General features: G+C 48.4%; 2 protein-coding genes across 2 annotated transcripts; one reads left to right on the top strand and one right to left on the bottom strand.

Moving 5' to 3' along the window:
* Nucleotides 1-519: 519 nt before the first annotated feature.
* On the bottom strand, nucleotides 520-8780 carry alpl (alkaline phosphatase, biomineralization associated). The gene is made up of 12 exons (XM_037448176.2): nucleotides 8566-8780; nucleotides 6318-6459; nucleotides 5558-5677; nucleotides 4446-4561; nucleotides 3427-3601; nucleotides 3157-3332; nucleotides 2772-2912; nucleotides 2560-2629; nucleotides 2325-2459; nucleotides 1648-1839; nucleotides 1450-1569; nucleotides 520-1347 (listed from the first exon to the last, which is right to left on the bottom strand). The coding sequence occupies exons 2-12, from the start codon at nucleotides 6388-6390 to the stop codon at nucleotides 1085-1087; spliced, it is 1581 nt and encodes a 526-aa protein (XP_037304073.1). The 5' UTR covers nucleotides 6391-6459; nucleotides 8566-8780; the 3' UTR covers nucleotides 520-1084.
* Nucleotides 8781-14637: 5857 nt separating this feature from the next.
* ece1 (endothelin converting enzyme 1) lies at nucleotides 14638-26120 on the top strand. Its single transcript, XM_037490973.2, has 18 exons — nucleotides 14638-15222; nucleotides 16484-16622; nucleotides 18028-18240; nucleotides 18339-18463; nucleotides 18643-18789; nucleotides 19054-19119; nucleotides 19269-19457; nucleotides 19553-19695; nucleotides 20088-20202; nucleotides 22219-22329; nucleotides 22434-22532; nucleotides 22641-22718; nucleotides 22803-22906; nucleotides 23145-23255; nucleotides 23359-23426; nucleotides 23531-23721; nucleotides 24241-24336; nucleotides 24578-26120. Exons 1-18 carry the CDS (start codon nucleotides 15094-15096, stop codon nucleotides 24752-24754), a joined length of 2301 nt encoding a protein of 766 aa, XP_037346870.2. The 5' UTR covers nucleotides 14638-15093; the 3' UTR covers nucleotides 24755-26120.
* Nucleotides 26121-26199: the final 79 nt, after the last annotated feature.

The following is a 26199-nucleotide window of genomic DNA, read 5'->3' as shown; positions in this document are numbered from 1 at the left end:
AATGCTCAAATGACTGCATGAAGACGTCGCATATCTCGTACCCGATTTGGACTCAACCTCCATTTTTCATGCTTCAACCAACGCGCGTCATCCTGTGTTTTTGGCAGCGACCGTGTGGCTTCAGTCACATTCCAGACCACAGAGCAGACGGAAAAGTACAGCGCTTCGGCGCGCGGCGAGAGAAAGACGACCGCTTTCGGCTATTTGCCGCCGCGTGAGGAATCGCAAACCTGTGGGACGCTTTACTTGTGGGTGAAAACCCCAAAACTGTGTACAAAAGACGGCTTATTTTGACCTACAATTGGTCGTGGCAAAACGCATCAGTCATTCTTAAGCCCAAGAGACTAAAACCACTCTGGGCCTTGGGGGGGGGGTCAAGGGTTACTAAATAGTTGGACAGTTAGAGGTTAGAGACACAATGTGGGGGGGGGGGGGTTCCCCAGTTGTTGGGGTTAATGTAGGACTGCAGACAGATTGAAGTTTGCATTCTTTAATGTGGCAACAAAACTGACAAAGATGATCAGAGGACATTTCTTTTATTGGTCAAGAGGTTTTACAACTTCTATTACCGGACACAACAATGGTAGGTTGGCTTTTTCCTTGTTTTTTGAATGTGTGACGAGAGATTTATTCTTTTACACTTTTGTCAATCACACGTTCAGTTGCCTCTTTCCTTCCGAATGCAACACAACTACAGAAGAGATCCTTTGCAAGCTCGTGAGGTAGATTATGTAGCACATTTAAAATATGAAACATATTCAAACATTTGCAAATTCAATCCAACTTAAAGGGTTTACCTCTTAGAAGGAGACTTAATGGTCCCTGAAAACCAACTCGACTCCACAGACAAACCATCGAGGTCTCTGATTGTGTGAGGTTCTGTGCACAACGACACTCGTCACTTCAGAACCTAAAAGGGGAACAATTCTTTCCTTTGTCATCTGACAAATGCTGCTGCCCCGATGCTTTTAAAAAAAATTCATTTTAAAAACAATGATCAAAATGGCGGAGAGTAAAATATGATTAAACAGGGTTATTAACAGGTCAAGGACTACCGGGTGGAGTGGGGGGGTCGGGGGGGGGGTCAGCACAGGAGCCGGGCGGCTGCGAGGAGGGCCGCCGCGGCGGCGAGGGCGGGGCGGCGCGGCGCCGCCGACCTGCCGCTGCAATGGTCCCGGTTCTCGCCGATGCAGCCGGCGTACGCCATGGCGTGGGGGATGTAGTTCTGCTCGTAGACGCCGTGCAGCAGGTGAGCCATGGGCCCTTTGGCGAACACGGCCACGTCTTCTCCCCCGTGGGTCTCCATGCTCAGGGGCACCGCCGCCTGGGCCTGGTAGTTGTTTTCCTCTGAAGGGCAAGGACGAGGAGATGTCAATGGTTCCCTGGGGGGGGGGGGGGGGGTTTACACGCAATGCACGGCGAAGCTTTCCTCGTTGGGTTTTCACTCACGGTAATCGACGGTGGAGACGTTCTCCCTCCCGCCGTTGACCAGCTTGTAGCCCGGTCCGTTCCCATAGGCGATGGAGGTGAAGGGCTTCTGGTCGACATCGCTCAGCATCGGGGCCAGACCTGTGGACGCAATCGCGGCCCGACGGTCATCGAACAGAACAAGGCGCGAAACAAGCGACTGGCAGCGGCGTCACGTACCGAACATGGGGTTCCCTCTGCCCGTGTAGCCCCCGAAGTTGAACATGTGGGAGTGATCGGCGGTGACCACTGTCAGCGTGTCGTGGACGCTGGTCATCAGGTCCGCCAGGCCGATGGCTCGGTCCATCTCCACAGCTTCGTGGAGAGCCTGCTTGGCCTTGCCCTCGTGGTGTCCGTGATCGATGCGTCCGCCTGGCAGAGAAAAATCCGTACAATATTATGTGTGAATCTGGGCTATTGAAACAGAAGAAAAATAAATTCCTGCTGCTGTACGTATGCGATTCAAAGGTTTGTTTGGCTGGTTTTCCAACAACGTTTTCCAAAGTAAAAAAACAAGATATCAAATCCCTCCGGTGGAGTTCTGAGCCTCTCGCCAGTGGGAAATGTCCAGCAAACTTCTCAAGAATTGATGACGAGGGAAAACCACTTGCACTTCCACCTGAGGCGTGTTTCACTTCCATTTACACACACACACACACTTGCACTCGCGAGGTCCTCAAAGTCCACGAAACACACGTAGACTAGACCACTAGACCACTAGATCGCTCCTTTAAAGGTGGGATCCTCCCGTCCTGAGGCAGCCGCACTTTGATGGTTTCTCTTTCTCAATGCTGACAAGCCGTAAAGGGGCTCATGTTTTCCTCTTTGATGTAAGTCAGCAGATTTTTTTTCTTTACCTTCCACGAGCAGGAAAAACCCCTTTGGGTTCTTCTTGAGGATCTTAATGGCCACCTCCACCATCTCCGTCAGCGAGGGATCCGTCTCCGTGTTCCTCTCCAAGTTGTACGTCATATCCGCGGGTTCAAAGAGACCTGGAATAACAGGATAAAAGGGATATTAAATGCATAAAATAAGCCTGCAGCAAAGGCATCCCGCTCTTCATTTACACTTCAATGCGACTGGAAAACTCACCCAGTAAGTATTCCACGTTGTTGGGGTTCAGTGATAACAGCTGCTTCTTGTTCCATACGTAATGACCCTTCTGCACAAACGGGACACAGACGCACAGCAGAGTAACAATGGGGGCAACCGCAGTCACTTTGAACTCCCAAATATGGAAATGCAATTAGGAAGATAAAAGAGGGAGCAGAGAGGAGGTGGGGTGGGGGGGGGGGGGGATGTACTTTAGCCTTCTTCTTGTCGATCCACTCCTGCACCAGGTTCCTTCCGTCCTTTCGGGTGCCGCTGTGCTTCGCAGCGCCGGCGTACTCCACATCGGACGTGTTTTTGGGGAACATGTACTTCCTCCCGCCACCCAGAATCACCTGGAAACAACAGCAGAAAAATCAATTGTTATCTTTTCAACTGATATATAAGCTAAAAGTTTCAAACTGATTTAAACAACAAAAATGTAATATTTAAAATATGCACTAAATACATGATATCATGATAAAGACTGACGCTTATCTCAGGTACTTGAAGTGTGAACCATTTGTTTATTAGGACGAATGCGGTTAGAGTGACGCTTTATGTTTCAATTTTGAAAATGTAGCACTACTCTTGACTCACAGCGATATTGGGGATGTTATCGAAGAGTTGCCTCGCGATGTCCTTGCAGCCGTCCCTCAGGGCTTCGTCGGGCATCTCGTTGTCCGAGTACCAGTCCCTGTCCACGCTGTGGGCGTAGGCGGCGCTGGGGGTCGCGTGGTTGACCCGGGTCGTCGTCACTATTCCCACCGACATGCCTGATGCGCGGATGTGGGAGCGAGGCGTCAGAACAGTTCGGCCCAAAACAACTCTTTCTGGGATTTAAAAAAAAAAAGACAAATCGTGTGGTACCTGCGTCGCTGGCCCATCTGAGGATGGAGGTGACCTCGTTGCCCCGCGTGGTGTTGCACTGGGAGCGGACGCCGGCCGCGCTCACGCCCACCGTGCCCTCGTTGGCCTTGACCCCGCAGAGGTAAGCCGTGGCCGTGCCGGCGCTGTCTGGCACCTGCGCGTTGGTGTTGTAGGTCTGCAGGGCGACACAATGGAAACCCCGTCCGGGCTTGTGATAGGGGTGGGGGGGGGGGTTTGGAAATGCAATAGGAAAGTTCCCACAAATCCCAATAATGTACGAGATGTTTATTCAGCACATAGTTTACTTCCCTTTTGGGGCCGTTTTCTTCGTTCTTACAACTCTTTTTTTGCATAAAGTAATTGCAGCTGTTCATAGTTTGTTGAGTTCTCTTTTAGAGGATGATTGGCAGGACGTTAGATGAACGCTGCGTAATTCTAAGCATAGCAAACACCCTCATTAATTAGGCTTATCACACACATCTTCACTCCACACTCTGTTTTCCCACACAACTTTTTAACTTTAAACAAATCTCCGAACCCTGTTTTCTTTTGGGTTTATTTAGATTCTTTAGATTTGGTTTGTAAACCATGTTATTTCAGGAAGTTCTCAGTTTTATGTAAGAGACACGTTTTCCCACAGTATTCAGAGAGCAGGCTTCTTCTGCACCTTTTTGATCAACTAATTTAATGACAGTAGTAACTTAAATAGCATTTGGACAACAATGGAGGTCTAAGAACTATTTCAGCTGCAAAGAAATCACTAAATGGTGCTTTTTTTCTCCGTTAATGGGACTAAAGAAGAGGCAGTTTGACTTAATTTAAGTGGAGTATTTTCCACCGGAGGTGTAAATAATCCATTTGGTCTAATAGTCCTTATATCACCTCCATCATAACAGATAACGTGACTCTCTGGATGACCTTGTTGGCGGTCACAGGCCTTGCCAGGAAGCCATTAAGGGCCACAGCCAGATCAATACATTGGGTCGTATTGTACACACATAATAATAACTAAGTCAGACCTTGGCCAAGGACACAAAGGGGAACTTGTCCATCTCCAGCTGGGTCTCTTCTCCACTCTGTCCATTCAGCTGACCCTTCAGTATTCGAGCCGCTGTCACCGTGGGAACGCCCATTCCTGAACACCAAAAAGCAGGTCCACCTTCAGGATCCCAGTGGTTTTTCCCTTCAGGGTCAAACATTAACTCTCTTTGTCCAATGATGTGCTCGGAACACGAGAGATTGTTGCATTCTTTGACAGTTTGGAACCAGATGGAAAAACATGTTCTTGGAAACAAAACAAACTGGAACATCTGTAGTTAATCCGTAACTGTTCGTAGTTTTTCCTTTGTGCCCTGAAAAGAGGAAACGCGTCGCGTCGCTTGTATCTCAGCTGAAAATTAAATAGTGTTACTGTTAGCCGGAAGGCCCGCTTCCATCACCTCACGTTGAACCACGACCAGAGGACACGCTGTGACATTCCCGGCTTAAGGTCAGAGAACATTTTGGGTAAACATTTTCCAGTTGGGCAACCACTTTATGGTATGCTGGTTATTTTGTAATGATTCTGTGCCCTCCCCCTCCTTCCCTCCTCCCCCCCTCCACTGGAACACAACAGTAGATGCAGCAGCAGGCAAGAATGTCCCGTTGTGCCTTTTGGTCCGAATGGAGGGAGGGAGAGAGAGACACAGAGAGAGAGGGAGAGAGAGAGAGAGAGAGAGAGAGAGACACAGAGAGAGAGAGAGGGAGAGAGAGAGAGAGAGAGAGAGACACAGAGAGAGAGGGAGAGCAGGGAGCAGATGGAGGATAAAGGTGTTTGTGCGGTCCGGGGAGCTGAAGCCCAGTGACCTGACGGCCTCACAGTGGTTTAGTTTGCTTCTATTCATGGCAGAAATAACTACGTTGCCGATGGACTGCTGGATCCCACAGTACCATCATTTACAACTTTAATAAAAAGCGTCGGCCCGACTCTGTGATTGATCTCATCCACAGTGAAAGACCAACGGGGGAAGAGTGTGTCTTTTGTAAACGGGCTTACTGCGCCAACCTTCCAACCTTTTAAATGGATTTTGGGAGAAAAAAAACGGTACCCAATGGCCCATTATTTAGGACGCAAACCGATTTTGCAGCTTACCGTCTCCAAGGAAGAAGACGAGATTCTTCGCCCTGTTTGTGTTGACGTTCTGCAGGGTCAGGGCGTTCTTCAGCGTCCGCTGAGCCCACGTGTTCCAGAACTTGGGATCCTTCTCGCGCTCTGTGTATGGGAGAGACACAAGTCGGATGTAGCGCCAGATGTAAACGCTGCTTATCAGAGGGGAGGGCCCCCACGAGGAGAAGATCACCAAATGGCCCTCCGTTTTTTAAACACCAGGTCCGAATCGCTCATTTATTGTAAACAAGTTTGGTCCCTCCATCGCTGTTGATGTCATTGCAGTCATCTCATCGTTGTGTCTGTATTCGTCAGCTTATGTTCCTACTGAGGCATATTTATCCTGGTGATTTGTTGGCTTTTTAAGGAATCGTGACGCGCTGAGGTTGACTCGTGCGGTCGAAACCAGCCTTGTTGTGCGGTAAAAACTGTCCGTTGGTAGCGATCGTTCCTGAGATAAAAGTCTCTGTCCTCACATGTCAACAGTCCAAAACCCCAACACATTGTATGTGTGCATGTGTGACCAACCATCAGATCCTCAATCAAACTGATCGCTTTCCAGGATGTGCAAAGTTCTCACTGAATCCGCCAACTCGCAACTCTACACACTTTGTTTTCGCCTCTTCTTAGAATACGCGAGGACACGCACACAACTATCTGCTAAAGAGATCATTAACCGTATGATCCCTGAAGCCTAGACCTTGAGACTTGAGGCTTGAGGCTCCGCTGCCTCTGACCGACTCACCGGGGAACTGCGGCTTCCCGAAACTCCCCCAAATCAGAGAGGTGGCCACGACGAGCAGGGCCGTCACCTTCATGTCGCCGTCCCGCCGGGTGGGCCGCTTTGGGGAACCTTAGGAGGATGGCGGTCTGCAGTCGCCTCACAGCTGGGGGGGGGCGGGGGGGGGGGGGGGGGAGAAGAAGAAAAACGGGCGATTAAGTCTGCGTCATGTTGTGACGCGGCGACTTACTGACGTGCCAGTCTAATGCGTGTTTACTGGTACGAAGTCAGTGGGAAACAACAAGGACGAAGCGCCTTAGGGCACGCAGAGAGGCACCGGGTGGTTTCTATTACCTCGCTAGGAATGTGATTCACGCACTTTATACACAGTGGGCCCCCCCCCCCCCAGTAAACAAAATGGAGGCCGCACCAGGTTGTACAAAAACAAAACTCCTCCTTAATGTCTTGAAGTTACCGCGTGAGAACTACAACACGTTCTAATGAACAGAGACCGGCTTGTTTAACCAGCGGGGAGGGGGGGGGGGGGGGCGACTCCGCCTGCGTGATGGAAAATGTATGAAACCTGACGTAGAGAGCGGTAACGGGCCGAGGATTGTGAAAGCTAGGGAAACTTCTGCATCTAAAAACTCCTCGAATCCTTCTTGGTTCTTGGTCCCAGCCTGAAGGCTTTTGAACACGACAAAAACGTCGCTGTGACTTGTTCACCTTCTTTCTCTTTCTAAATATAGAACCAGCAGGCGGTCGGCGTGTTCTGATGTCCTCGCGTTGAGGGGGGGTAGATGTTTGTGTGGACCATCGGGCCTAGCGGCAGCAGCACCGGGAGTGAAGTCAAGCCGGAGGCCTCGCTGCGAAGGGAAGCCGTGCCGACAGGAGGTCCCGCCAGGGTCATTTGTAATTATTCACACCCTCCTCCTCTCGTCCCTGCGATTCTATAGTCAAGGTCGCTTTAATGGGATTGGGTTGCGTCGCACTGAGGGGTTTAACGGCCATAACAAAGCCAATTAACAGCAGATGATTGACTGGACGCGACGAGGAGAAGAGAAGACTCAACAAGGCTTTCACCTGTTCAACAGAGGCTCAGGAGGAAACATCTCAAATCCACAGCTGTTTCACTCGTAGCCTGCTCTAGTGAACTATACTTTATGAAAAAATAAAATCCAGAGCCATCACCTCGTCTCAACACACACCGAAGCGGCCGGCTTAAAAGCCGCCAGGTCCGGCGCGGTGGAGCGGGCCAGCCAACCTGCAGCAGAGGAAGCAGACCAGCGCCAACACGGCCGCCAGCAAGACGCCAGACAGGGCGGCGGCCAGGACGACATGAAGACCCACTCCCATCACGCTGTCACCGGGGGGGGTTGGAGGGGGGCCCCCACACGGGCCCGATCCAAAGCCGCAAAGTCCGCTGGGCGAGCTCCTTCCTGAGCTGGCGTCGAAGCCCGAGGCAACTTGGATGTGCAACTTCAGCAGGCAGCAGCTCCCAAGCGGGGGGGGGGGGGGGGGGGGGATTAGGCTGCTGGTTACGCTCAGGGGGGGAGGATGAGAGGCGGGCCTCCAAAAAGTATTCTGTGCACACACACGGTGTACATCCACACCGGGCTTTTTCTTCTCACACCAGGAGGCTTCTTGAGTCAAAAGTTTGGACACACCGTCTCACTCATCTGTGTTTGTTCATTTGGTTTTTTTTGTCTTAGCTTTTCTCAGCCACGTTTAAAGCCGGTTTAAAGTAGGCCTTGGATTTTGAATGAATCACAAACCTCCTCCTCCATCTATAGAAACTATCCGCTCGCCTTTTCCTGCATAGAGTTCTGGCCGGAATATGGATCAGAACTTTAGTGGAATAGGCTCGTTCACTGTGTATAACTGTGCAACAAGCAGACACCACACAACTGATAGAAAATCCACCAAACACCTGCTAATTGAAACCCATTCAAACCTCTTAAAGCGGATGGAAAGAATGCCAAGCATATATATATATATACTGTATATATGCAGGAAAACCCTCATCCTGGTGAAATAAAAGAGAGGGTTGATCCAAAGCCCGTATCCTTTCAAAGCTGGACTGGATTACTGAACATTGGATCGGAACCAACATAAAACGGTTGCATTATTCAGGGCAGAGGCTGGGAGTAAAGATGAATAAAAACAGAGTGTAACAGCAGAAGCGTTTCTACAAAGCAACACGTTATCTGCATCAAACCATGCGGGGGGGGTTGGGGGTTGGGGGAGAAAGTTGCATTACTGTTTTACTTACCAAAAGTACCGTTGTCCCTGCACAGAAACACAGCATCCAAAGCGGGTGCAAGCTCGTTCGGTCTCCCCCCTTTTGAAGTGTGTGTGTGTGTGTGTGTGTGCGCGCGTGTGTGAGTTTGTGTCCTCGTCGCTGCTTTCGGTGCTTCTCGTGAGGCCACAGTTGTTCTGCTCTGGCTCCGGGGGCCTGTGAATAGCGGATTTTATCCCACGAGGGAGAGAAAAAAATAAAAAAACCTTAGAAATGACCGTGCCATGCTGCTGCTGCAGCTGGGGGAGGAGACGGAGCACGAGCTCCCCCTGTAGGACGGCCGGTGCAACGCCTCCAGTAAAAGTATTCAAAACCCAGGTCAAAATCCATTGATCTATATATCTGCATATGTTATGCACACATACATGTGTGTGTGTGTGTGTGGTCTAACTAAGCAACTAAAACAAACATTAAAACAGGTGTGAATGCCCTCTAAATATGCGGTGGTATTTTTAATTAAACAGACATAATACCGTTGCATGAATGTTTTTTATTTAATAAATCCTGTCAAGCAGTCATGGGATTTAAATAGAGGTGCCGTTAAAATGATGTGATCCTTCTGGTTGTTCCCTTTGGCCTCCTGTGGGTGTCACTTTGGCTCGAATGAGAAACATTACATTATGTGGTAAAGTATGCTCCCATACTTCCTTTATATGATTGTTTTATTTGATTTCCAATCATGAGACTGCTGCTTATTGAGTTTAAATGGCGAAAATGCATTTTTTTTAGCCATTGCATTTTCCCAAGTTAACCGACATTTAATCCATTCTTTAAAACCCTTACTTTTTGAAATCCTTTTCTTGGTCAAAAGCGGCACTGCGCCCCCTTGTGGTGGCTGGTTCAACGAAAGAAAACTATTAAAAAAAACATATTGCACATTATGATCGATAGATGCACGTAGAATGTAACACGTTTTAACATATGGGGTACCGGTACAGAGTACAGAGTACCGGTACCCCGATGGGATCCACATAGAAATGTGCTCGAAAAGATTCTGCAAAAAAAGAGCTCACACATAAACCTGCAATAATTCCTTTTTGGGGGGCTTTAACCACAGGATATCCTGAGAAATCTGCATGGTGTTTTTTTTTTTTATTATCTGATTTTACTTCTGACGCAAGTGAGAGTTGATTTCCGGGGTAGTAAAATTCCCGAAGGTGGGTGTCGAGGGGGCGGGGGGGGAGTGAACTATCTTGACAGTGAAGCGCATCTCTTTGGTCGGTTCAGCCGAGGCATCGCTCTCGGTCCCCCGGTCACAAGGAACTCAGTCCACCGGGTCACAGGGTTCTCGGTTCCTCGGTCAGACGGCACTCGCTCCCGCGGTCAGGAGGCACTCGGTTCCCCGGTCAGGAGGCACTCGGTTCCCCGGTCAGAAGGCACTCGGTCCCCCGGTCAGGAGGCACTCGGTCCCCGCAGAGCGGCGGCGGACACGACGCACATCACGGTGAGAACGCAGAATACGATTAATTGGATGAAATCATTCGGTCAAATCCCTTCTTGTTTTCTTTTTTCTTAGTACTTAATGTTTTTGCTTACGAACTGTCCCGTTAGTAACTAACGCAATTATGTGTTTGCATAATTAAAAGTGGGTTACGAGGGCTTGACATTAGTTGTGGAAGTCACTTTAATTTAGTCGTCATTTTGTGGTTCTTCTAGACATTTATTTTAAAAATGCTCATTTTGTTTAAAAAAAAAAACACCCACGAGGTTTCACAAGAAGGCCACTCGGGTTTTTTAAGTGACTCATATGACATCAAATGACGCTTCTACCACCCAACAGGGAAACATTTCATTATTATATTATCTTATACACCAAAATGAGTTTGTATCCACAGTAGAGTTCCTTCATTTAATGGAATAACAACAAACGACAATAAACATTTACGTTCATCCTTTTGCTGGCTTTTAGATAATCTCATTTTGGGTCTTGGAGAGGATATTGTACAACATTAAGATCATAAATAAAAATCAGTTTAACCAAAGACCAGCTGTGAACATGAACCACTGCATAAGAAAAATGGCCAATCAGAGTAGAAAACAGCTTTTTGGAAACATGCCGTGCTGCTGGGGCTTTAATAAAGCCAATTTATTGCCAAAACGTGGATTGCATCACTTTAAAGTCAGCTGAGCGAGACATGAAATCTCTTGTTATCACAGGCGGACATTTTGTGTCCTCGTGCGGCATCAACCCCGAGAGACAACCCCTGCTTTGTGTTACGTGCTTCCATTTATTCACTGCTAAGCATGAGATACACACAGATCAATCAATACCTGAGCCTCCTGAAGCCCGGGAGATCGATCGATTGATTGATTGGTTTAATAACGTCACGGGTTTGCCCTCCAGTTATTCATTACCCAGGTGCCATATCGCCATAACAACCGCGGCACCAGGTGACCTCCTTTCATCTCTGAAATCTCATGCAAAGCTTCCACCCGGGCCCCTCCATTCAAACCCCTCAGATACAGTGTCTGAGTGTAGGAGCTCTTGGATGATATTCTTAGGGGGGGGGGGGGGGGGGGGGACACTTGAAATGTTTCGTTGTGTGTAAAGTATGTTTCGCGGTGCCCTACGGGCCCCCCCCGAGCGAGGGGCTCGCAGGGCACCGTGTGCTGACTGGGCGATATAAGAAAAACCCTGAAAGCGTGCCGCGAGGAGGAATCACTTCGAGTTCCGTCAGCCGGGAATCTGCAGAATTCCCGAGCTGCAGCCTGCACGTCGATGACCACGCCAGTGTGAACGCACGCTCTTCCTTAGTCGTCGTCGTCGTTGTTGTTCATCAGGGCAACGTGCACGACTAAAAATAAACCAAGTGTGTGACAATCCTACTGGGGGGGGGAGGGAGGCAGAGGGGGGGGGGGGGGGGTGTTCAGGGTGTTTTCTCGGAGGTGCTGCATGAAGGCAGACGTTTCCAGCGCCGACCCTGACGTTCGCAGGAGCCGTCGCAGCCGCCGCCCCCCCCCCGGAGGCCCGTTTCGTTTTATCTGCGCTCTTCAGGCAGGAGCACAGAGGAGGAGATAACGCGCTGGTCTTAGCGTCGTAACGTCGTGGCTCGCTGGTCTGTCTGCTTTTTGTTTTTTCATCCGGTCCGAGTCGTGGCCTCGCGCGCGGGTCAAGGGCCCAGCCTGCAGTCAACAACCTCTCACGTAACCATCCAGTGTGCAACCAGTTCACCGCGTGAGGTGAGGTGACCATGACGAAAGAAGAAGGGCTTCCTTCAGCCATCGTGGTCACGCTTACTTTCGCCCATCGTGTGGTGTTTCCGGAATCTTTGCCCGGACTCTGCGATTCACTAAGATTTAAAAAAAAAAGGAAGAAAAGAAATGAGTGAAGTGATTGCTATGAAGAGGAAGTTTTGCAAGCTCAAAGCAGAAGTTAAAACGGAAACGCGACTCCAATCACAGAGGTCTCCTCCGACAGAGGACACCAGGCTTCGATTTTCACATCACCGTTGCTCTGCGGTTCTGAAAAAAAACAGCTGCTTTTCACTGCTTTTCACCTGCAGCCTCCTTCCTGGCAGCCTCCTCGTCTCTTCCGGGCCTCCTCCTTGCTTTGCAGAACCCGACGGGGTTCTAGTTTTTGTCACATTTGTTGAAGGGAAAATCGCGACTCGGTGATAAAAAAAACTTTAAGGACAACTCTGCAGATATTAGTCACCTGGTATCATTTACAGGAAAGGGAAGGAAGTGTTACTGAAGCACCGCGTCGGCTCCGGGAAAGAGGGGGGGGGGGGGGGGGGGGCTGGCCCGGTCACAATCTGTGTGGCAACATGTGCACATCTGCACCGGGCGCCATGCCGGAAAAGTGTTGAAAGTCAACGATTGTGTGGCGAGGAATGTGTGGTTCAGTCGGGGAGACTTTTCGGCGTATAATTCTTTTGTTGGTGGTGGAATTCGGTTTGAGTCATGAAGGCATCTCTTGTTTTCCCAAAAGACCCACAAAGAGCATTTCTGTGTTGGCAGGAAAGGGGATCTTTAGGACTTAAGGCCACATTGAACATCTATGTTTACGGGCTTATGAAGAACATGATTCCCATTCTCTATTATTTCTCCAATGGCAATCTTTGGGTTAATACTATTATTTAGACATATTTGAAGTTAAATCATACAAATTGCTGGAAATTCTCCCAAAATCCCACATTGGAAGGGAAAAAACCCCCTGAGATTTGACATATATGTCATTTGGAGATTTCCGTGAGAACTGCATTCTTTTGGAGATAAATGATGACGAGTCGCTCTGTTCTGGAAAACCGCTCCGAAACCGCCTCATTGTCGTTATTTAAACGTACGAAAACCGCTGAATCCCCGCGGTTTGGTTTGTGGTCGTAGCTTTTCACGAGCCTGTAATTATCCTCCAGGTCACAACGGGTCATTCTACATGGTGGTAAAACACGACACGACTTAACATCATCCCACATGAATACGACACTGGATCCACAACAGCTTCAGCTTTCCAGTCAAACCTGATGTGAAGCAATTTAAATACTTTTTTTTTTACACAAAACTAAATGGGATTAGCATAAGTGCCTTCTATTTCCTCTGGTTGCAAGTAGGTGTCTCATTGATGGAGAAGATGACTCTACCCGATGCATCGCCTCAGTAAAGACTCTAAACATTTGTGGTCTAGATCGCTAGTTTCGAGTCTTCTGCAACGAAGGAAAATCTTGGTCCCATTTAAAGTCAAACTGACCGTAGAGCCGGGTCGGCTCTGTGATTGACAGCTCCCAAACACGGAGGTGTCCAGTCTGACACCTCCGTAATCCTTGTTTTTCACGTCTTAAAACAAGCTGATTGTAATTCTTTTGAGGCGGGGGGGGGGGGGGGGGGGGGTTGGCTTGACTGTTGGGTTGCACATAGCTCTGCTGAATCATGTGGTGAGAGGTCGTTCCAGTCCCTCTTTGGGTCTCATAGGGTTAAATGGAACCGCTGTACTCTGTGTGTGGACAGAGCGAGAGAGGCAGAGAGAGAGAGGTCGATATCCCCATTAGGCTCTTTTCTGCTTCCAGCTGTAGGTCAATTGCAGCCATTTGTGTAATTGAAAGTATCCTAAAAACAATTGGTGGCCTCTTGCCTCCCCCCCCCCTCTCCCCCCTCCTCCCCCGTCCGGTCTGTCTCTCTGCATCCCTCATCACTCCGGCCCCCTCATCTTTTGTCCCAGCAGTCCTCCTGTAAGCCGCTAACGGGACTTGGCTGGCCCGGGTGTGCTGGGTTTAACCCCGTTTTTTTTTTTTTTTTAAATCGCACCAACAGGGGGAGGGTCCTGCGTGGTTTTCAGTTCCCTCCTCAAAAAAAAATGTGACCGTTTTACAGGAATCTGGTTTGCTTGGAATTCCACGGAGCTCTTGTGGCAAAAACGTTGGCGTTTCCTGCTGAGACGTGTTTACGTGAGAGAAGCGCCAGCTGCTGCTTTCCCTCCTGGATGTGTTCAAGATCTAATCTGTCCTCCACAGAGTAAACGTTTATGTTCAGTGTGTGTGTGTGTGTGTGTGTGTGTGTGTGTGTGTGTGTGTGTGTGTGTGTGTGTGTGTGTGTGTGTGTGTGTGTGTGTGTGTGTGGTTAATCATTCCCCTTCGTCAGCGACAAACCAGAAACCCACATTGCAAATGTTAAAATAGCATTTGGTTTCTTTTTAATCAGGAGCGAGAAAGTGGGTTAAACGTCTAGATGTTAACCCACTTTCATCAGCGGATCATTCAAGCAAAACCGATATATATGTGTATAGATATACATTTATCCGTATGTCTGTGTACATATGTGTATATTTATATATATATGTGTGTGTGTACCTGTAGAGACACGCTGCATATCCATAACGTATCCATCTTATATGAAAAGATGCGTTACGGAGTAGAGATCGTTATCTGGTGACGTTCTCTGAAGAGTTCACTCATTGCACGCAGGGCTCGTGGCGGTGGCCGTGTGGGTGAGGGGTGAAGCCGCCTATCAGGTAACGGTTGCCCCGGGCAGCGACTACAAGCACGTCGTGGGGGGAGGAGGAGGAGGAGGAGGAGGAGGAGGAGGAGGACTTTTTTTTTTTTTTTTACGGGCTCCTCCCCCGACGGTCGTGTCCTATAGAAAGAGACACTGGGTGTGAACTACAATTGTGGAGCTCCCTCTCCAGATCTAAGTAAAACCACATTGGGGAATGCTCTCTCTCTCTCACACACACACACACACACACACATGCGCACAGTCACACAATCCCTGCCCCACACTACGCCTCGGTCACGTCAAGTTGCTCGAGTCAGCTCCCCTTCCTGTTTTCCAGCAGTTACGTCGTCCTGCGCGTCGTGTTTTCATAGACTGGGCTGAGCAGGAAGTCCAGGAAATTTAAAAAAAAAAAAAAAAAAAAGATTTGCCCAGGAAGAGGCACAACACCGTTTAAAAGAGGAAGAAAGGACCCACGCGGAGACGCTTTTATGAGGACATTATGATGTCTGACGCCAGAGGGGAGAGGGGCATCTGTTGGACGCCGTAGGGGCCGGGGAGAGGTACAAAAGCAACATGGAAGCGCTGAGAGAGTCTTTTCTGAACTTGACTTTTCAGATGTCATCGTATAAGAGAGCCACTTTGGATGAGGAGGACCTGGTGGACTCCACCAGCGACGACGTCTACCCGTCATCACCCATGCAGGTAAACGTTACACCAGGGACCTGCGTAGGATGAAAGCTTTTGAAGATTCACACTTCTTGGGAAAACGCCGATTGTCTTGCAAACACTACGGGCTTCATCCTAAATGCAAACTTCTCTTTAAAAGTCCACTAATTTAAAGGAAAAATCCTTGCGGAGCATCGGTTCACCATCGCTCCAAACACCAGATATGACTTCGTGGAAGGAGTAGAGTAGAGTAGAGTACTTGCCTTGATTCAACACCGCCAGAGTGTGCAGTTAGCAGGTGGATGGAGAACACCAGTGAACATCTGTTATTACTGAACCACCTTTTGTACTTTTGTCCATTTGTTTTGCAAGATTAGTCTGGTAGATGTCCAATATACGGACCCTTTTTCTTTTTGTAGCCCCTCTTTTGTTCCAGCAAATGTGCCGTTAAAGTTAAAATGTCTTTTATTTGTGATTTCAATCTCTTACAAAAGTGTCCTGATTACATCACACAGACACAAAACACTTTTCTTCCACTTCTGCAGCTGGGATCCATCCCAGCATTCCTCATTCCTCACATACCCGAGTTCACCTGAAGAGCTCAAACTGTGCTTGAATTTAAGGCTTTGACACCATTATTATATTTGATTTCCACAGGATGTGTGCGAGGTCCAAGATCTGGCATTTGTTCACACAGGGGATACTCACAGGGAGGGGGGGGGGGGTAGGGGGGGTCAATGCGCCCTTTGGATGATTTGCGAGTGGCCCTTGGAATCGTTCCTGTAGGAAATAAACACTCTTGGCAGCCTCATCAACTAATGAAACAATAAGTAGATAACATGCAGGCGCCAGGTCAGCTGCTTACAGAACCTGTGCATGAATAATTCAAAGGAAATTAAGTCACCGACTTCCCTGTAACTTACTCATTTATTCATGCGGAGTTTAGTTTTTCTCATTAGCTTTTAGCAGAATATCTATTAACTGCATTCTGTTTTTTAACAGGTGAACCTCAACAAAGCAGATGTGGCCCAACCGGATTATCACAATACAATACAATTAAAGGCAAAAGTAAAAATGTCCTCCTCCTTGTTAAACTAGAAGTGAGGGAACAGTAGAAGAAGGCCTCACCTTTTCATCGAGGGAGGGTTCGAAAGGCGTCGCAATAGAGACGCCACTGTGCTTTGAAAACAAGCCTGTCGTCACTGTCTTTTTTTTTTTTTTAGAGTCATGTAAATGCCTTTTAACCACGTTGACGCTCTCTAAGATGGCCTTTGTTTGTACGTGGATGTGCGTGCAGGTGACCCTCCTGCGCGGCCGCGGCCCTTGGTGCTGGTCGGACCGGACGCAGAGGGAGAGGAGGCTGCTGCTCGCCGTGGGCTTCGTGTCGTTGGGCCTCTTCGCGTCTCTCATCGCAACCGCCGTCCTATACAGACAGAGTGAGTTTGACCTTTTTGTTTGAACCTAAACGCCACGGCGGCGCTACGCGGAACAAAAGACCCGGGGGGGGGGGGGGAACCCGGTCGAAGTCAAAGACTTGAGCGACATTTCAAAATAAAAACAACTTGAAAATAAAAGGAATAAAGGAGGAAAAGCTTAGAGGAATAGTTTGACCTTTTGGCTTACTTTGATAGCACTCTCTCATAGGTTTACCAAATATAAAACCTTTATGCTACGCTAAGCTAGCTGGCTACTGGCTGTAGCTTCACAATTACTGTGCAGACGTGAGAGTGGTTTCATCTAAAAAGTGCCTTTTCTTTTATACCTGAAATGGTCACAGCCTTTTTGTTTGTACCGATAAAAAAATAGGTCATGTCCATAAAGCTACTGGTAAACACGGCCCGCCCTCATTCTTTCACAAGGTGCTCAGGTATCCACCCGGGCTAAAAAGAATACAGGAGCTTTGCCATTTAATACAGTTTACGTGGTTTATATTTTTCACACACGAAAAGCCACACCTTCGGCTAAGCCGCCTGAAAACAACTCTAAATCTCTCCCCTGAGCCCGTTGGTTATGGAAAAAGGGTTTGTGGATTTAGCATCACATCCAGGCGGCGTCTCATCCGCGCACGTTTCCTCAGACTTGCCATGGGAAAACCTAAATCCACTTCCTCCCATTCACGGCCGCATGTCAGACCACACTTTGAACTAGCGAGAGGAGCGAGGGTGAATCCTCCGAGGGGTGCTAACCCCATCGCTGCCCCGTCGCTGTGTCTCCTTCCCGTTTCAAAGCCTTGTATGGGCAGATGGGCAGAAGTCCTTACAGTGAGTGGAGTGTTCAGGATGATGAGTTGTACAAGTCCTCTAAACACTCCATGGCCCTTCCACCGAAAGGCGAGGTGACTTAAAGTTTGATTCTGAAGAATTGCGTTGCCTTCGTAGTCAGACGTCAACGTAATCAGTCGCCATGGTTTGCCCCCTACAAAGACAAGATCACCGAGCCCTGCTTTGCACAGAAGGATTTCTGGGGGATTTTTATTCCCGACAGATATTCCCTTCGGGCTATTTGTCTTGGTGGTTACTTCTTGAAAAGTAATAGTTTCGAGATGGTCTGAAACTCGCATTAATGCATTCATGTATTTGGATGTGCTGCCGTGACAACTAGTGTTCAAAAGTCAAGGGTTTGAGTTAAGAAAAAGAGTAAACTCTTCACATTTGTTTGGAAAAGAAAAGCATAAAATATGTGCGTAGCTATGTGCTTAGTAAACACGGTTGAACAACATTCATAGGCAAACAAATGTTAATAAATTATTAATATTAACTCCTTTTGATAAAGTATACTAAATAAATGGGTAAATAAACAAAAATGATAGATTTGAACCTTTTTAACCTTTTTCTACTGCAGCTCACCCGGGCCTGTGCCTGACCGAGCCCTGCATCAATGTGGCCAGCGCGGTCTTGGGAGCCCTGGACCGATCCGTCGACCCCTGCCACGACTTCTACAACTTTGCCTGCGGGGGCTGGGTGAAGAAAAACCCCCTCCCCGAGGGCAAGTCCCGCTGGGGACCTTTCAGCGACCTGTGGGAGCACAACATCCTCGCGATGAAGCATTTACTAGGTAGGACTGCGACCCCCCCCCCCCCGTCCTCCTCCCCCCATGCATGGAGCTGGGGAGGCTGATTAAACGCATGTCTCTTTTTTGTGGGGGTGGGGCAGAAAACACATCGATGAAAGGCCTGAGCAAGGCCGAGGAGAAGGCCCAGCGCTACTATCAGGCCTGCATGAACGAGGCCAAGATTGAGGAGTTGGGGACCAAGCCGCTGCAGGAGCTGATCAGCCAGGTACGCTGACCTCCCACAAGCACATCCGACACATCCGACACATCCATCGCCTCGATATCCTACTGACCTCCCACAAGCACATCCGACACATCCATCGCCTCGATATCCTACTGACCTCCCACAAGCACATCCGACACATCCATCGCCTCGATATCCTAAACGCTTCCCCCCCGTTTCAGATAGGGGGCTGGGCCCTGACGGGACCCTGGGACAAGGACAACTTCCAGGAAGTCCTGCGTATGGTGTCGGCCAACTATCACACCTCGCCTTTCTTCACCGTGTTCGTCAGCACCGACTCCAAAAACTCCAACAGCAACATCATCCAGGTGAGCGGCCCAGTTCACGTCTTCATCCAAGATCAGATATTTGCACACCAGAAAGACACTCCTCCAGGGCTTCCCTCGTGGGGGGACAATGCACTCATTATCTCGGGGAGGGGGGTAACCGATGGCACAGATACGGTCTTCAGCAAGCTTCTACTTTTAGCCCGGGCGGCGCCAGCAGTGGAAACAAAAGGGGAGGGGGGGGGGGCTGTTTGTTGCGTGTTGAAACGGAGGCTGGAGCCATGTGGTTGTTTCCCTTCACTCTAGGTGGATCAGTCCAGCTTGGGGCTTCCTTCGCGGGATTACTACCTCAACCAAACGGCGAACGAAAAGGTACCGCTTGTCTCTAACGGCGAAAGACACTAAAGTTCAAGACGCGTCGTCAAGTCAAAACCACGCAGAGTCGCTTGTTTAGTGGTCAACCTTTTTGACACGCTTTGTCTCCCTCCCCCCCCCCCCCGACGCCCACTGGGACGCCGCAGTACCTGACGGCGTACCTCAACTTCCTCACGGAGTTGGGGGTTCTCCTGGGCGGCGCCGAGGACGCGTCCCGGACGCTGATGGGGGAGATCGTGGACTTTGAGACTAACCTGGCCAACATCACAGTCCCTCAGGAGGAGAGACGAGACGAAGAGCTCATCTACAATAAGATGGAGGCCAAGGACCTGATGGTGAGAGCTAAAACTTGGAACTGTTCACCTTTGTGTGCATATCTTTTTTTACTATGCATGTTTGTTTATGTGTGTGTGTGTGTGCGTCCTTGCAGACTCTGGTCCCTGCCGTGGACTGGATGCCGTACCTCAAAGAAGTGTTTGCTCCCGTGCCGCTCAACGAGTCGGAGCCGGTGGTCGTTTACGCCAAAGAATACCTCCAGCAAGTTTCTGACCTCATAACTAAGACGAATAAAAGGTCGGGTACTTTTTAATGCTTGATGTGTTCACACTATGAGCAACAAAAGCACTATGATGACTAGTGATTTCAATGGTCTGGCCCGCTTTCGATGTGGGGGGGGGGGGGGTTGAGCCAGCTCTTTCACAACAATGACTCCTTTATAAAAGCATCCAATGGTTTGAAGCGGTACTACTTCCAGTCTCCTAAGAAGACACCACTCTTCCTTATCGTCTCCTTTAGGGTACATGGTCATGCCGATTTGTGTAGTAAGCGAATGTTGGACCCATTTTTCCAAATGAGAACATTCTCTCGCAGTGTAAACACAGCGTCCTATAATCCCGGTTGTATGGCAATAAATCTGTTTGCACTTTCAATACCTAAAACAGTGGCTTTGCTTTTTGTCTCTCCAGCCTACTCAACAACTACATGATCATGAAGGTGGTGAGGAAGATGGGCTCCATTTTGGACCAGCGGTTTCAGGACGCAGAGCAGCGCTTCCTTGAGGTCATGTACGGCACGAAGAAGGTGAGATTTAAACGCGCAGGTGGGATTAAGCAGGCTCATCGGCGTAATGTATTTTTGGCGTGTTTGTGAACTGGGATGTGCAGGGGTTCTGTTCTTTATCATTCCCTCTCTCTCCCTCTGGCCTTTTTAGTCGTCGGAGGAAATGGCCCAAAGCCAAACAGCTTGTTTTAAAGAGCTTTTTTCACTTGACCTCTTGTCTAAACGCAGATGATTCGTTTTTTGTTTTTTTTAAACTGAATGCAAACACGTGGAAATGGGAACCAACAGAGGAGCCACTATTTTTGTGCATCGTTTAAGGCAGTGGTTCTTAACTGGTCTTTCTCAACATCTCAAATTTATTCAAAATCAAGTTCATAAGCTGAATTTTATATTCAGGATGTTTAATTATACTAAAAACCCAATGTCTCCCCTATATCACAATGGTTTGACCCAACCTGGCACATGCTGCATTAAAAAAGTCCCTTCAAAATAAAATCACAAGATGATTTTTTTTGTGATTATTTTTTTTTTAATTCTAATTTTTATTTTCCTATTCGCGACCCATTAAAAACGGGTCCCACCAGTTGTGAATCACTGGTGTAAGGAACCGTAGAAAATCAGACCTCCTGCTTCTCGTTGTGCTAGACTCGCGCCGCTAGACCCGAAGCCCCCGGAGCCGCAGATATGTGAGGAAAACCCCATGTGTGCACACATGGAGGGAACGCGTTGTACCTTCCCAGTGGGCCCCTGCTCCCTTATCTGACCCAAATCCTGCTGCCGCGGCCTTGTTTTGGACCGGGAGTCAAGTTGCAATAACAATCCACAAACTATCTATGCGTGCCTCTTTCGTGGGAGCTCTTTTTTTTCCATCTCGTTTTACAACTTGCGGTCGCTTGCTCTGAACGCTCCTCGTTTCCTCCCTGCAAACCTGTTCCCCTTTTGTCCTTGTCCTTCCTTTCACCTGATAATAACTCATCCGTCATAAAAGGGTCTTTTTCTTTTTTTTCTTCTCACATGCGGCCAACGAATCACTGGTTGAGTGAGAGAGTTGGGATGTAAAGTCATTGTATTCAGATAGGTGGATGTAAATAGATGTGTGTTCCATATGGCCTGAATCTAATTATAACAACATTGGTTCATATCTCAATAACAATAAATATAAATAAATAGCCTGTGTGAGAGAGCCACATGGGGATGGTGTGTTTTGTATGGCGATGTGTACTTAACACACAAATACTGAAGATGAAAGATGAAAATATATATAACAGCTGAGCTCTGTCCCAAAAATGACTGCGTTCAGAGGTCACACATTTCTAAAAGATCAGCCATTTTCTCTCATTATCTTTGACAAAATTGAGGACTCAATGTTCTACTTCATTTTGTTTTGAATCATGTTAGAAATTAGAAGTTTGATGTATTGTGTATATCCAAAAAGCCTTAAAGCCATGCTGCTTTAGTTTTTTAATTTATGTTTTAAATATATATTTCTTAAAATTTAGAAAGCAGGAATAAAACCAATAGAGAGCGCAGGTCCCCACTTCACATCTAGGGCTCCACCCAATTGAAATGTTTAGAGTTGTGGGGGCAGGAAGAGATCCGCCAAACCATCTCAGGGCTCTGCAGGAAGATTAGGGGCCTGTAAGTGGACTGTGTTGTCTTAACAGAAACCCAACAATGTCCCAAGGTCCATTCCGTCTGGACTGACCCCCCCCCCCCCCCCCCCCCCGCGCCCGGCCCCCCAACATCTGGCTTTCGTCTTTAGCGGGAATGTTTGACATCAAGATTTATTGTACCTCGCTGATCATCGAAGCATATTTTAAATTCAAATTCTACAGAAGTAAAGCCGTTCTTAGTCGGGTGTTTTCACCGTGTATGTGTCCCCCCCCCCCCCCCCTCCCCACACCTTTATTCTGGGAAATGAGCTGAAGAGAATGTGACCAACCCCAAAGCAGATCCCTTTCCAGACAGATTTCCGTTACTTGCAACATGTGAGGATGCATCTTCCCTGAACGTGTCTTGATGCGTCGCCTTTTGCAGAGCTGCACGCCGCGCTGGAAGCTGTGCGTCAGCGACACGGACAGCGCCCTGGGCTTCGCTCTGGGAGCCATGTTCGTCAAAGCCACCTTCGCCGAGGACAGCAAGGCCATTGTAAGTGGTTCCCGAGTCGTCCCCCTCGCACACATCACGACAAAAGGGGGGGGGGGGGAGTGCGAGGCGTGGTGTCTCTGAGTCGTCTTTTGTCTCGTCTTCAGGCCGAAGATATGGTCGCGGACATTAAATGGGCATTTGAGGACAGCCTGAAGAATGTCAGGTGGATGGACTCGGAGACCAAAAAAGCAGCCAAAGAGAAGGTGGGACGAAGAGACGTTGATGTTGAAGGGCTCCAGAAATGCAGCACTGCCACCTGGTGTGAAAACGGGTCTTTTACATGGGTTTTAATTTAGTATTATCTGTGACAGGCAGACGCTATATACAACATGGTTGGCTATCCAGAGTTCATCATGAACGCCACCAAGCTGGACAAGGTGTTCAATGATGTGAGTAAACGAACAAACTGCCCCGACCCTGCGGCCTCTTTTTATTCTCATTCTCACTGCTTCTGATTCTTCTCTCTCCTTCAGTTCGAGGTGGTCTCCGAGCTCTACTTCCAGAATGTCATGCAGTACTACAACTTCTCAGCCAGAGTGACCGCGGACCAGCTGAGGAAAACTCCCAACAGAAACCAGTGAGTTGACCCCCCCCCCACCCCCCCCTGTGCTGGCGCTGCGTTCCCTTTTTTTTTCCGACTCGGCAGAATACCGCGGCCGTCCACAATGGTTCCCGTGGAGACGACTTCTCTCCTCCGGACCGATCCCGGTCTCCAATTAGTCAAAGGGAGGAGGGGACGGAGCTGATCTGCAGTCAGGGTCTGTGCTCTGCATTTGTTGACGCTCGGTGTGTTCCTTGTGGGGGGGGGGTTCCAGGTGGAGCATGACCCCGCCGACCGTGAACGCGTATTACAACCCGACCAAGAATGAGATGGTTCTGCCCGCGGGGATTCTTCAGGCTCCGTTTTACAGTCGTTCCTGGCCCAAGTATGTCCAACTCCAAGGTTTTCACGGCCCACAGAGAACACACCCATCAAATGCGGATTTTTACAACAGCTTTCAAAATGCATCCTGTTTTATGTTTTTGCAGGGCTCTCAACTTCGGTGGAATCGGCGTGGTCATGGGACACGAACTGACCCATGCTTTCGACGACCAAGGTGGGCCACCAAAAGGACGTGGAAACGGAATCATTCCGCTCGTTACAAAATTGATTTGATGTGGCCCCGAGAACAAATGATTGTACTCCCACTTCAAATCAAAGGGAGGGAGTACGACAAGGATGGAAACCTGCGTCCCTGGTGGAAGAACTCTTCGGTGGAGGCCTTCAAGCAGCAGACGGAGTGCATGGTGGAGCAGTACGGAAATTACAGCGTCAACAAGGAGCCCCTGAATGGGAAGCACACGCTGGGAGAGAACATCGCCGACAACGGGGGCCTCAAGGCCGCCTACAAGGTGTGATGAATGTTTACTGTCCGTGCTTAAGACATGGTGTGTGTGGGGGGGGGGGGGTGTTATCTGTCACTGCTGTCAGGTTTCCTAAGTTGGCAGATCGCACAGTCTAGAAGGTCAGGGGAACCATGGCGTGGGTCAGAACGTTAATCCCACGGCTTAGTTTATTCTTCCAGGCCGTCGCGGGGGGGTGACGTCCATTCACCCGTATTGGAAAAAGCCGCTCGTGTTGGTTCGCAGCGAAGCCTGGAAACGCAACAGGTGGTTCCCGTGTGGCCTCGCCAGCCTCTGGTTGCTTCTTCCCACGGACACATTCTTTCCACGCAATGCAAAAGGTCACGAGCTGGGAAGCAGATGAGCAAATCAAGTGGAAGTATTAGGGAACCAGAGGGGAAATAACACAAAGTGGATCTCCTATTTCCCCCCCCACCGGGCTGCTACATGATGCACTTTAACACAAGCCAAGCCAGTGACTGTGTGTGTGTGTGTGTGTGTGTAACATGATCATTTGTTGCTTTGAAGGCCTATGTGAACTGGATCAAAAAGAACGGCGAGGAGGCCACACTACCTGCCCTGGGAATGACCAACCATCAGCTCTTTTTCGTGGGATTCGCCCAGGTTTGCACCTCTCGTGTTCTTTCAATAATACAAAATCAAACTTTCTGCATAATAAAAACAACTTAAGGCAGGTTAAGACCATTGAAAATATTCTGCTGATGTAATGTTATACGTAGAATCACAATGAGTGAGGAAAACAATTTAGTCTCTCCGGAGAAACCTTTTTATAATTCTTGAAGAATCACATAAGGAAGCTAATCCCTAGTGTTGTGTGTCTATTTCTCATTCATGATCCGTGCAGGTGTGGTGCTCCGTCAGGACACCCGAAAGCTCACACGAGGGCGTCATCACAGACCCCCACAGCCCGTCCAGATTTCGAGTCATCGGCACCATCTCCAATTCGCAAGACTTCTCGAAGCACTTTGGCTGCAAATCCGACGCTCCCATGAACCCGAAGCACAAGTGTGAGCTCTGGTGATGCCTCGTTGCTGTTAATCAGCGAGGAGAGAAAAGGACGTTTGGGAGAAACTCTGACAAACTCTCTAGGGGGGGGGCGCAACACAAGAACCACTGAAACCCTCACTGCCGTGCCACTGCTTCCAGGACCACATTTGCCTGCAATCTTCAGTGCTTCTCCTCAAGGACTGTTGTTTGAGTGATCTGCATTCCCCAACTTCTGAAGTTAAATATAGAACTATGAACGTGCACTGAACCCAGCGAATGGTGTCAGAAAAAAAGGGGGAACCACTCTCCTGTTTTCTGAACTGCTTGTCACTCATGAAGTTGTACATGTGTTCTTTTTTCTTCTCGACTGTGCTTGGGAATGCTCCCATTTCAATTTGTTGTATTTTAAGATCACAATTTTTTAACGATGAAAATTGATACAGTTTTAAATATGTTTATGAATGGTGTACATGTGTTTTAATACTCAAGTAGCCGTTTCTACTTGAACCATTGCAATATTTAACACTTTGCAAACGTATGTTTTATAGAGATATGGATGTGATTTGTGTCCCATTGCCGTGGCTTAATTTCTGTAATGGAAAAACAAAGCAAATCAGACACAGAAGGGAGAAAGTAAGACATTCACAGCAATAAATTGAACTATTTCTTCCATTTTAGAGCTTGGTCTTGCAGGCCAACTTATGTGCCAAGGAGTTTGTCACAAATTATTTTGCATAGTAAAACCAGTCTTAAAACCACTTTGTCTCCTCAATTTGTTCGTGATCTGGTGCCTTGTCGTACAGAGATGTGTGGCTATTCCAACCCAGTGTTTCACATTAAACTATTAGTCCAATTGTGGCGAAATAAATGGGACGTTCCTTTGGTGACTTTAGGATGTGAAGCAGGCAGAAGATCGACAGATGGCGCCAATATGACACAAATCAGTGGTGAAGTCCTGCAGTTGTGCAGAAAACGGACCATGATTTATACAGGATTTATGCAATGCAAACATCCAAATGACTAATTTTTTACAATTTGATGCTACTAAAATATTTTGTTTGAATGTCTTGCTTCTCGCGGTGTTAAGAAATGCCAATAACAAGGTTTTTACTTTCTGGACTTTAATATAATTTACTAAATTGAGGACTTGTATCTAAAATTGATTTTAAAAAAAAAAGTATATTGACACACGGAAAAAACGATTAAAAAACACGATGGACACGCGAACCATCCATCTCGATCCGATCGTAGGCATGGATTGTAGGTTCTTTGATTGGCCGAGCGTATCCGTAGATTCCCGAGAATTGCCGAATCATCTGTCCTGCCCGGACTGCTGGAAGCGGCCGCAACGCCATGTTGGCGAAGTCTCTCATCTCTGTGAGAAAAAAAATGATAGAAAACATACGCGCCGAGAAGAAAAGGTAGATCGCCAGGAGGGGATTGAAGATCGCGGCGAATTATTTATTTCGAAAGAAACGA

This window comes from Pungitius pungitius, chromosome 8 (genome assembly GCF_949316345.1).
Source record: "Pungitius pungitius chromosome 8, fPunPun2.1, whole genome shotgun sequence".
Classification (NCBI taxonomy): Eukaryota; Metazoa; Chordata; class Actinopteri; order Perciformes; family Gasterosteidae; genus Pungitius; species Pungitius pungitius.
This window is presented reverse-complemented; position numbering and strand designations above follow the sequence as displayed.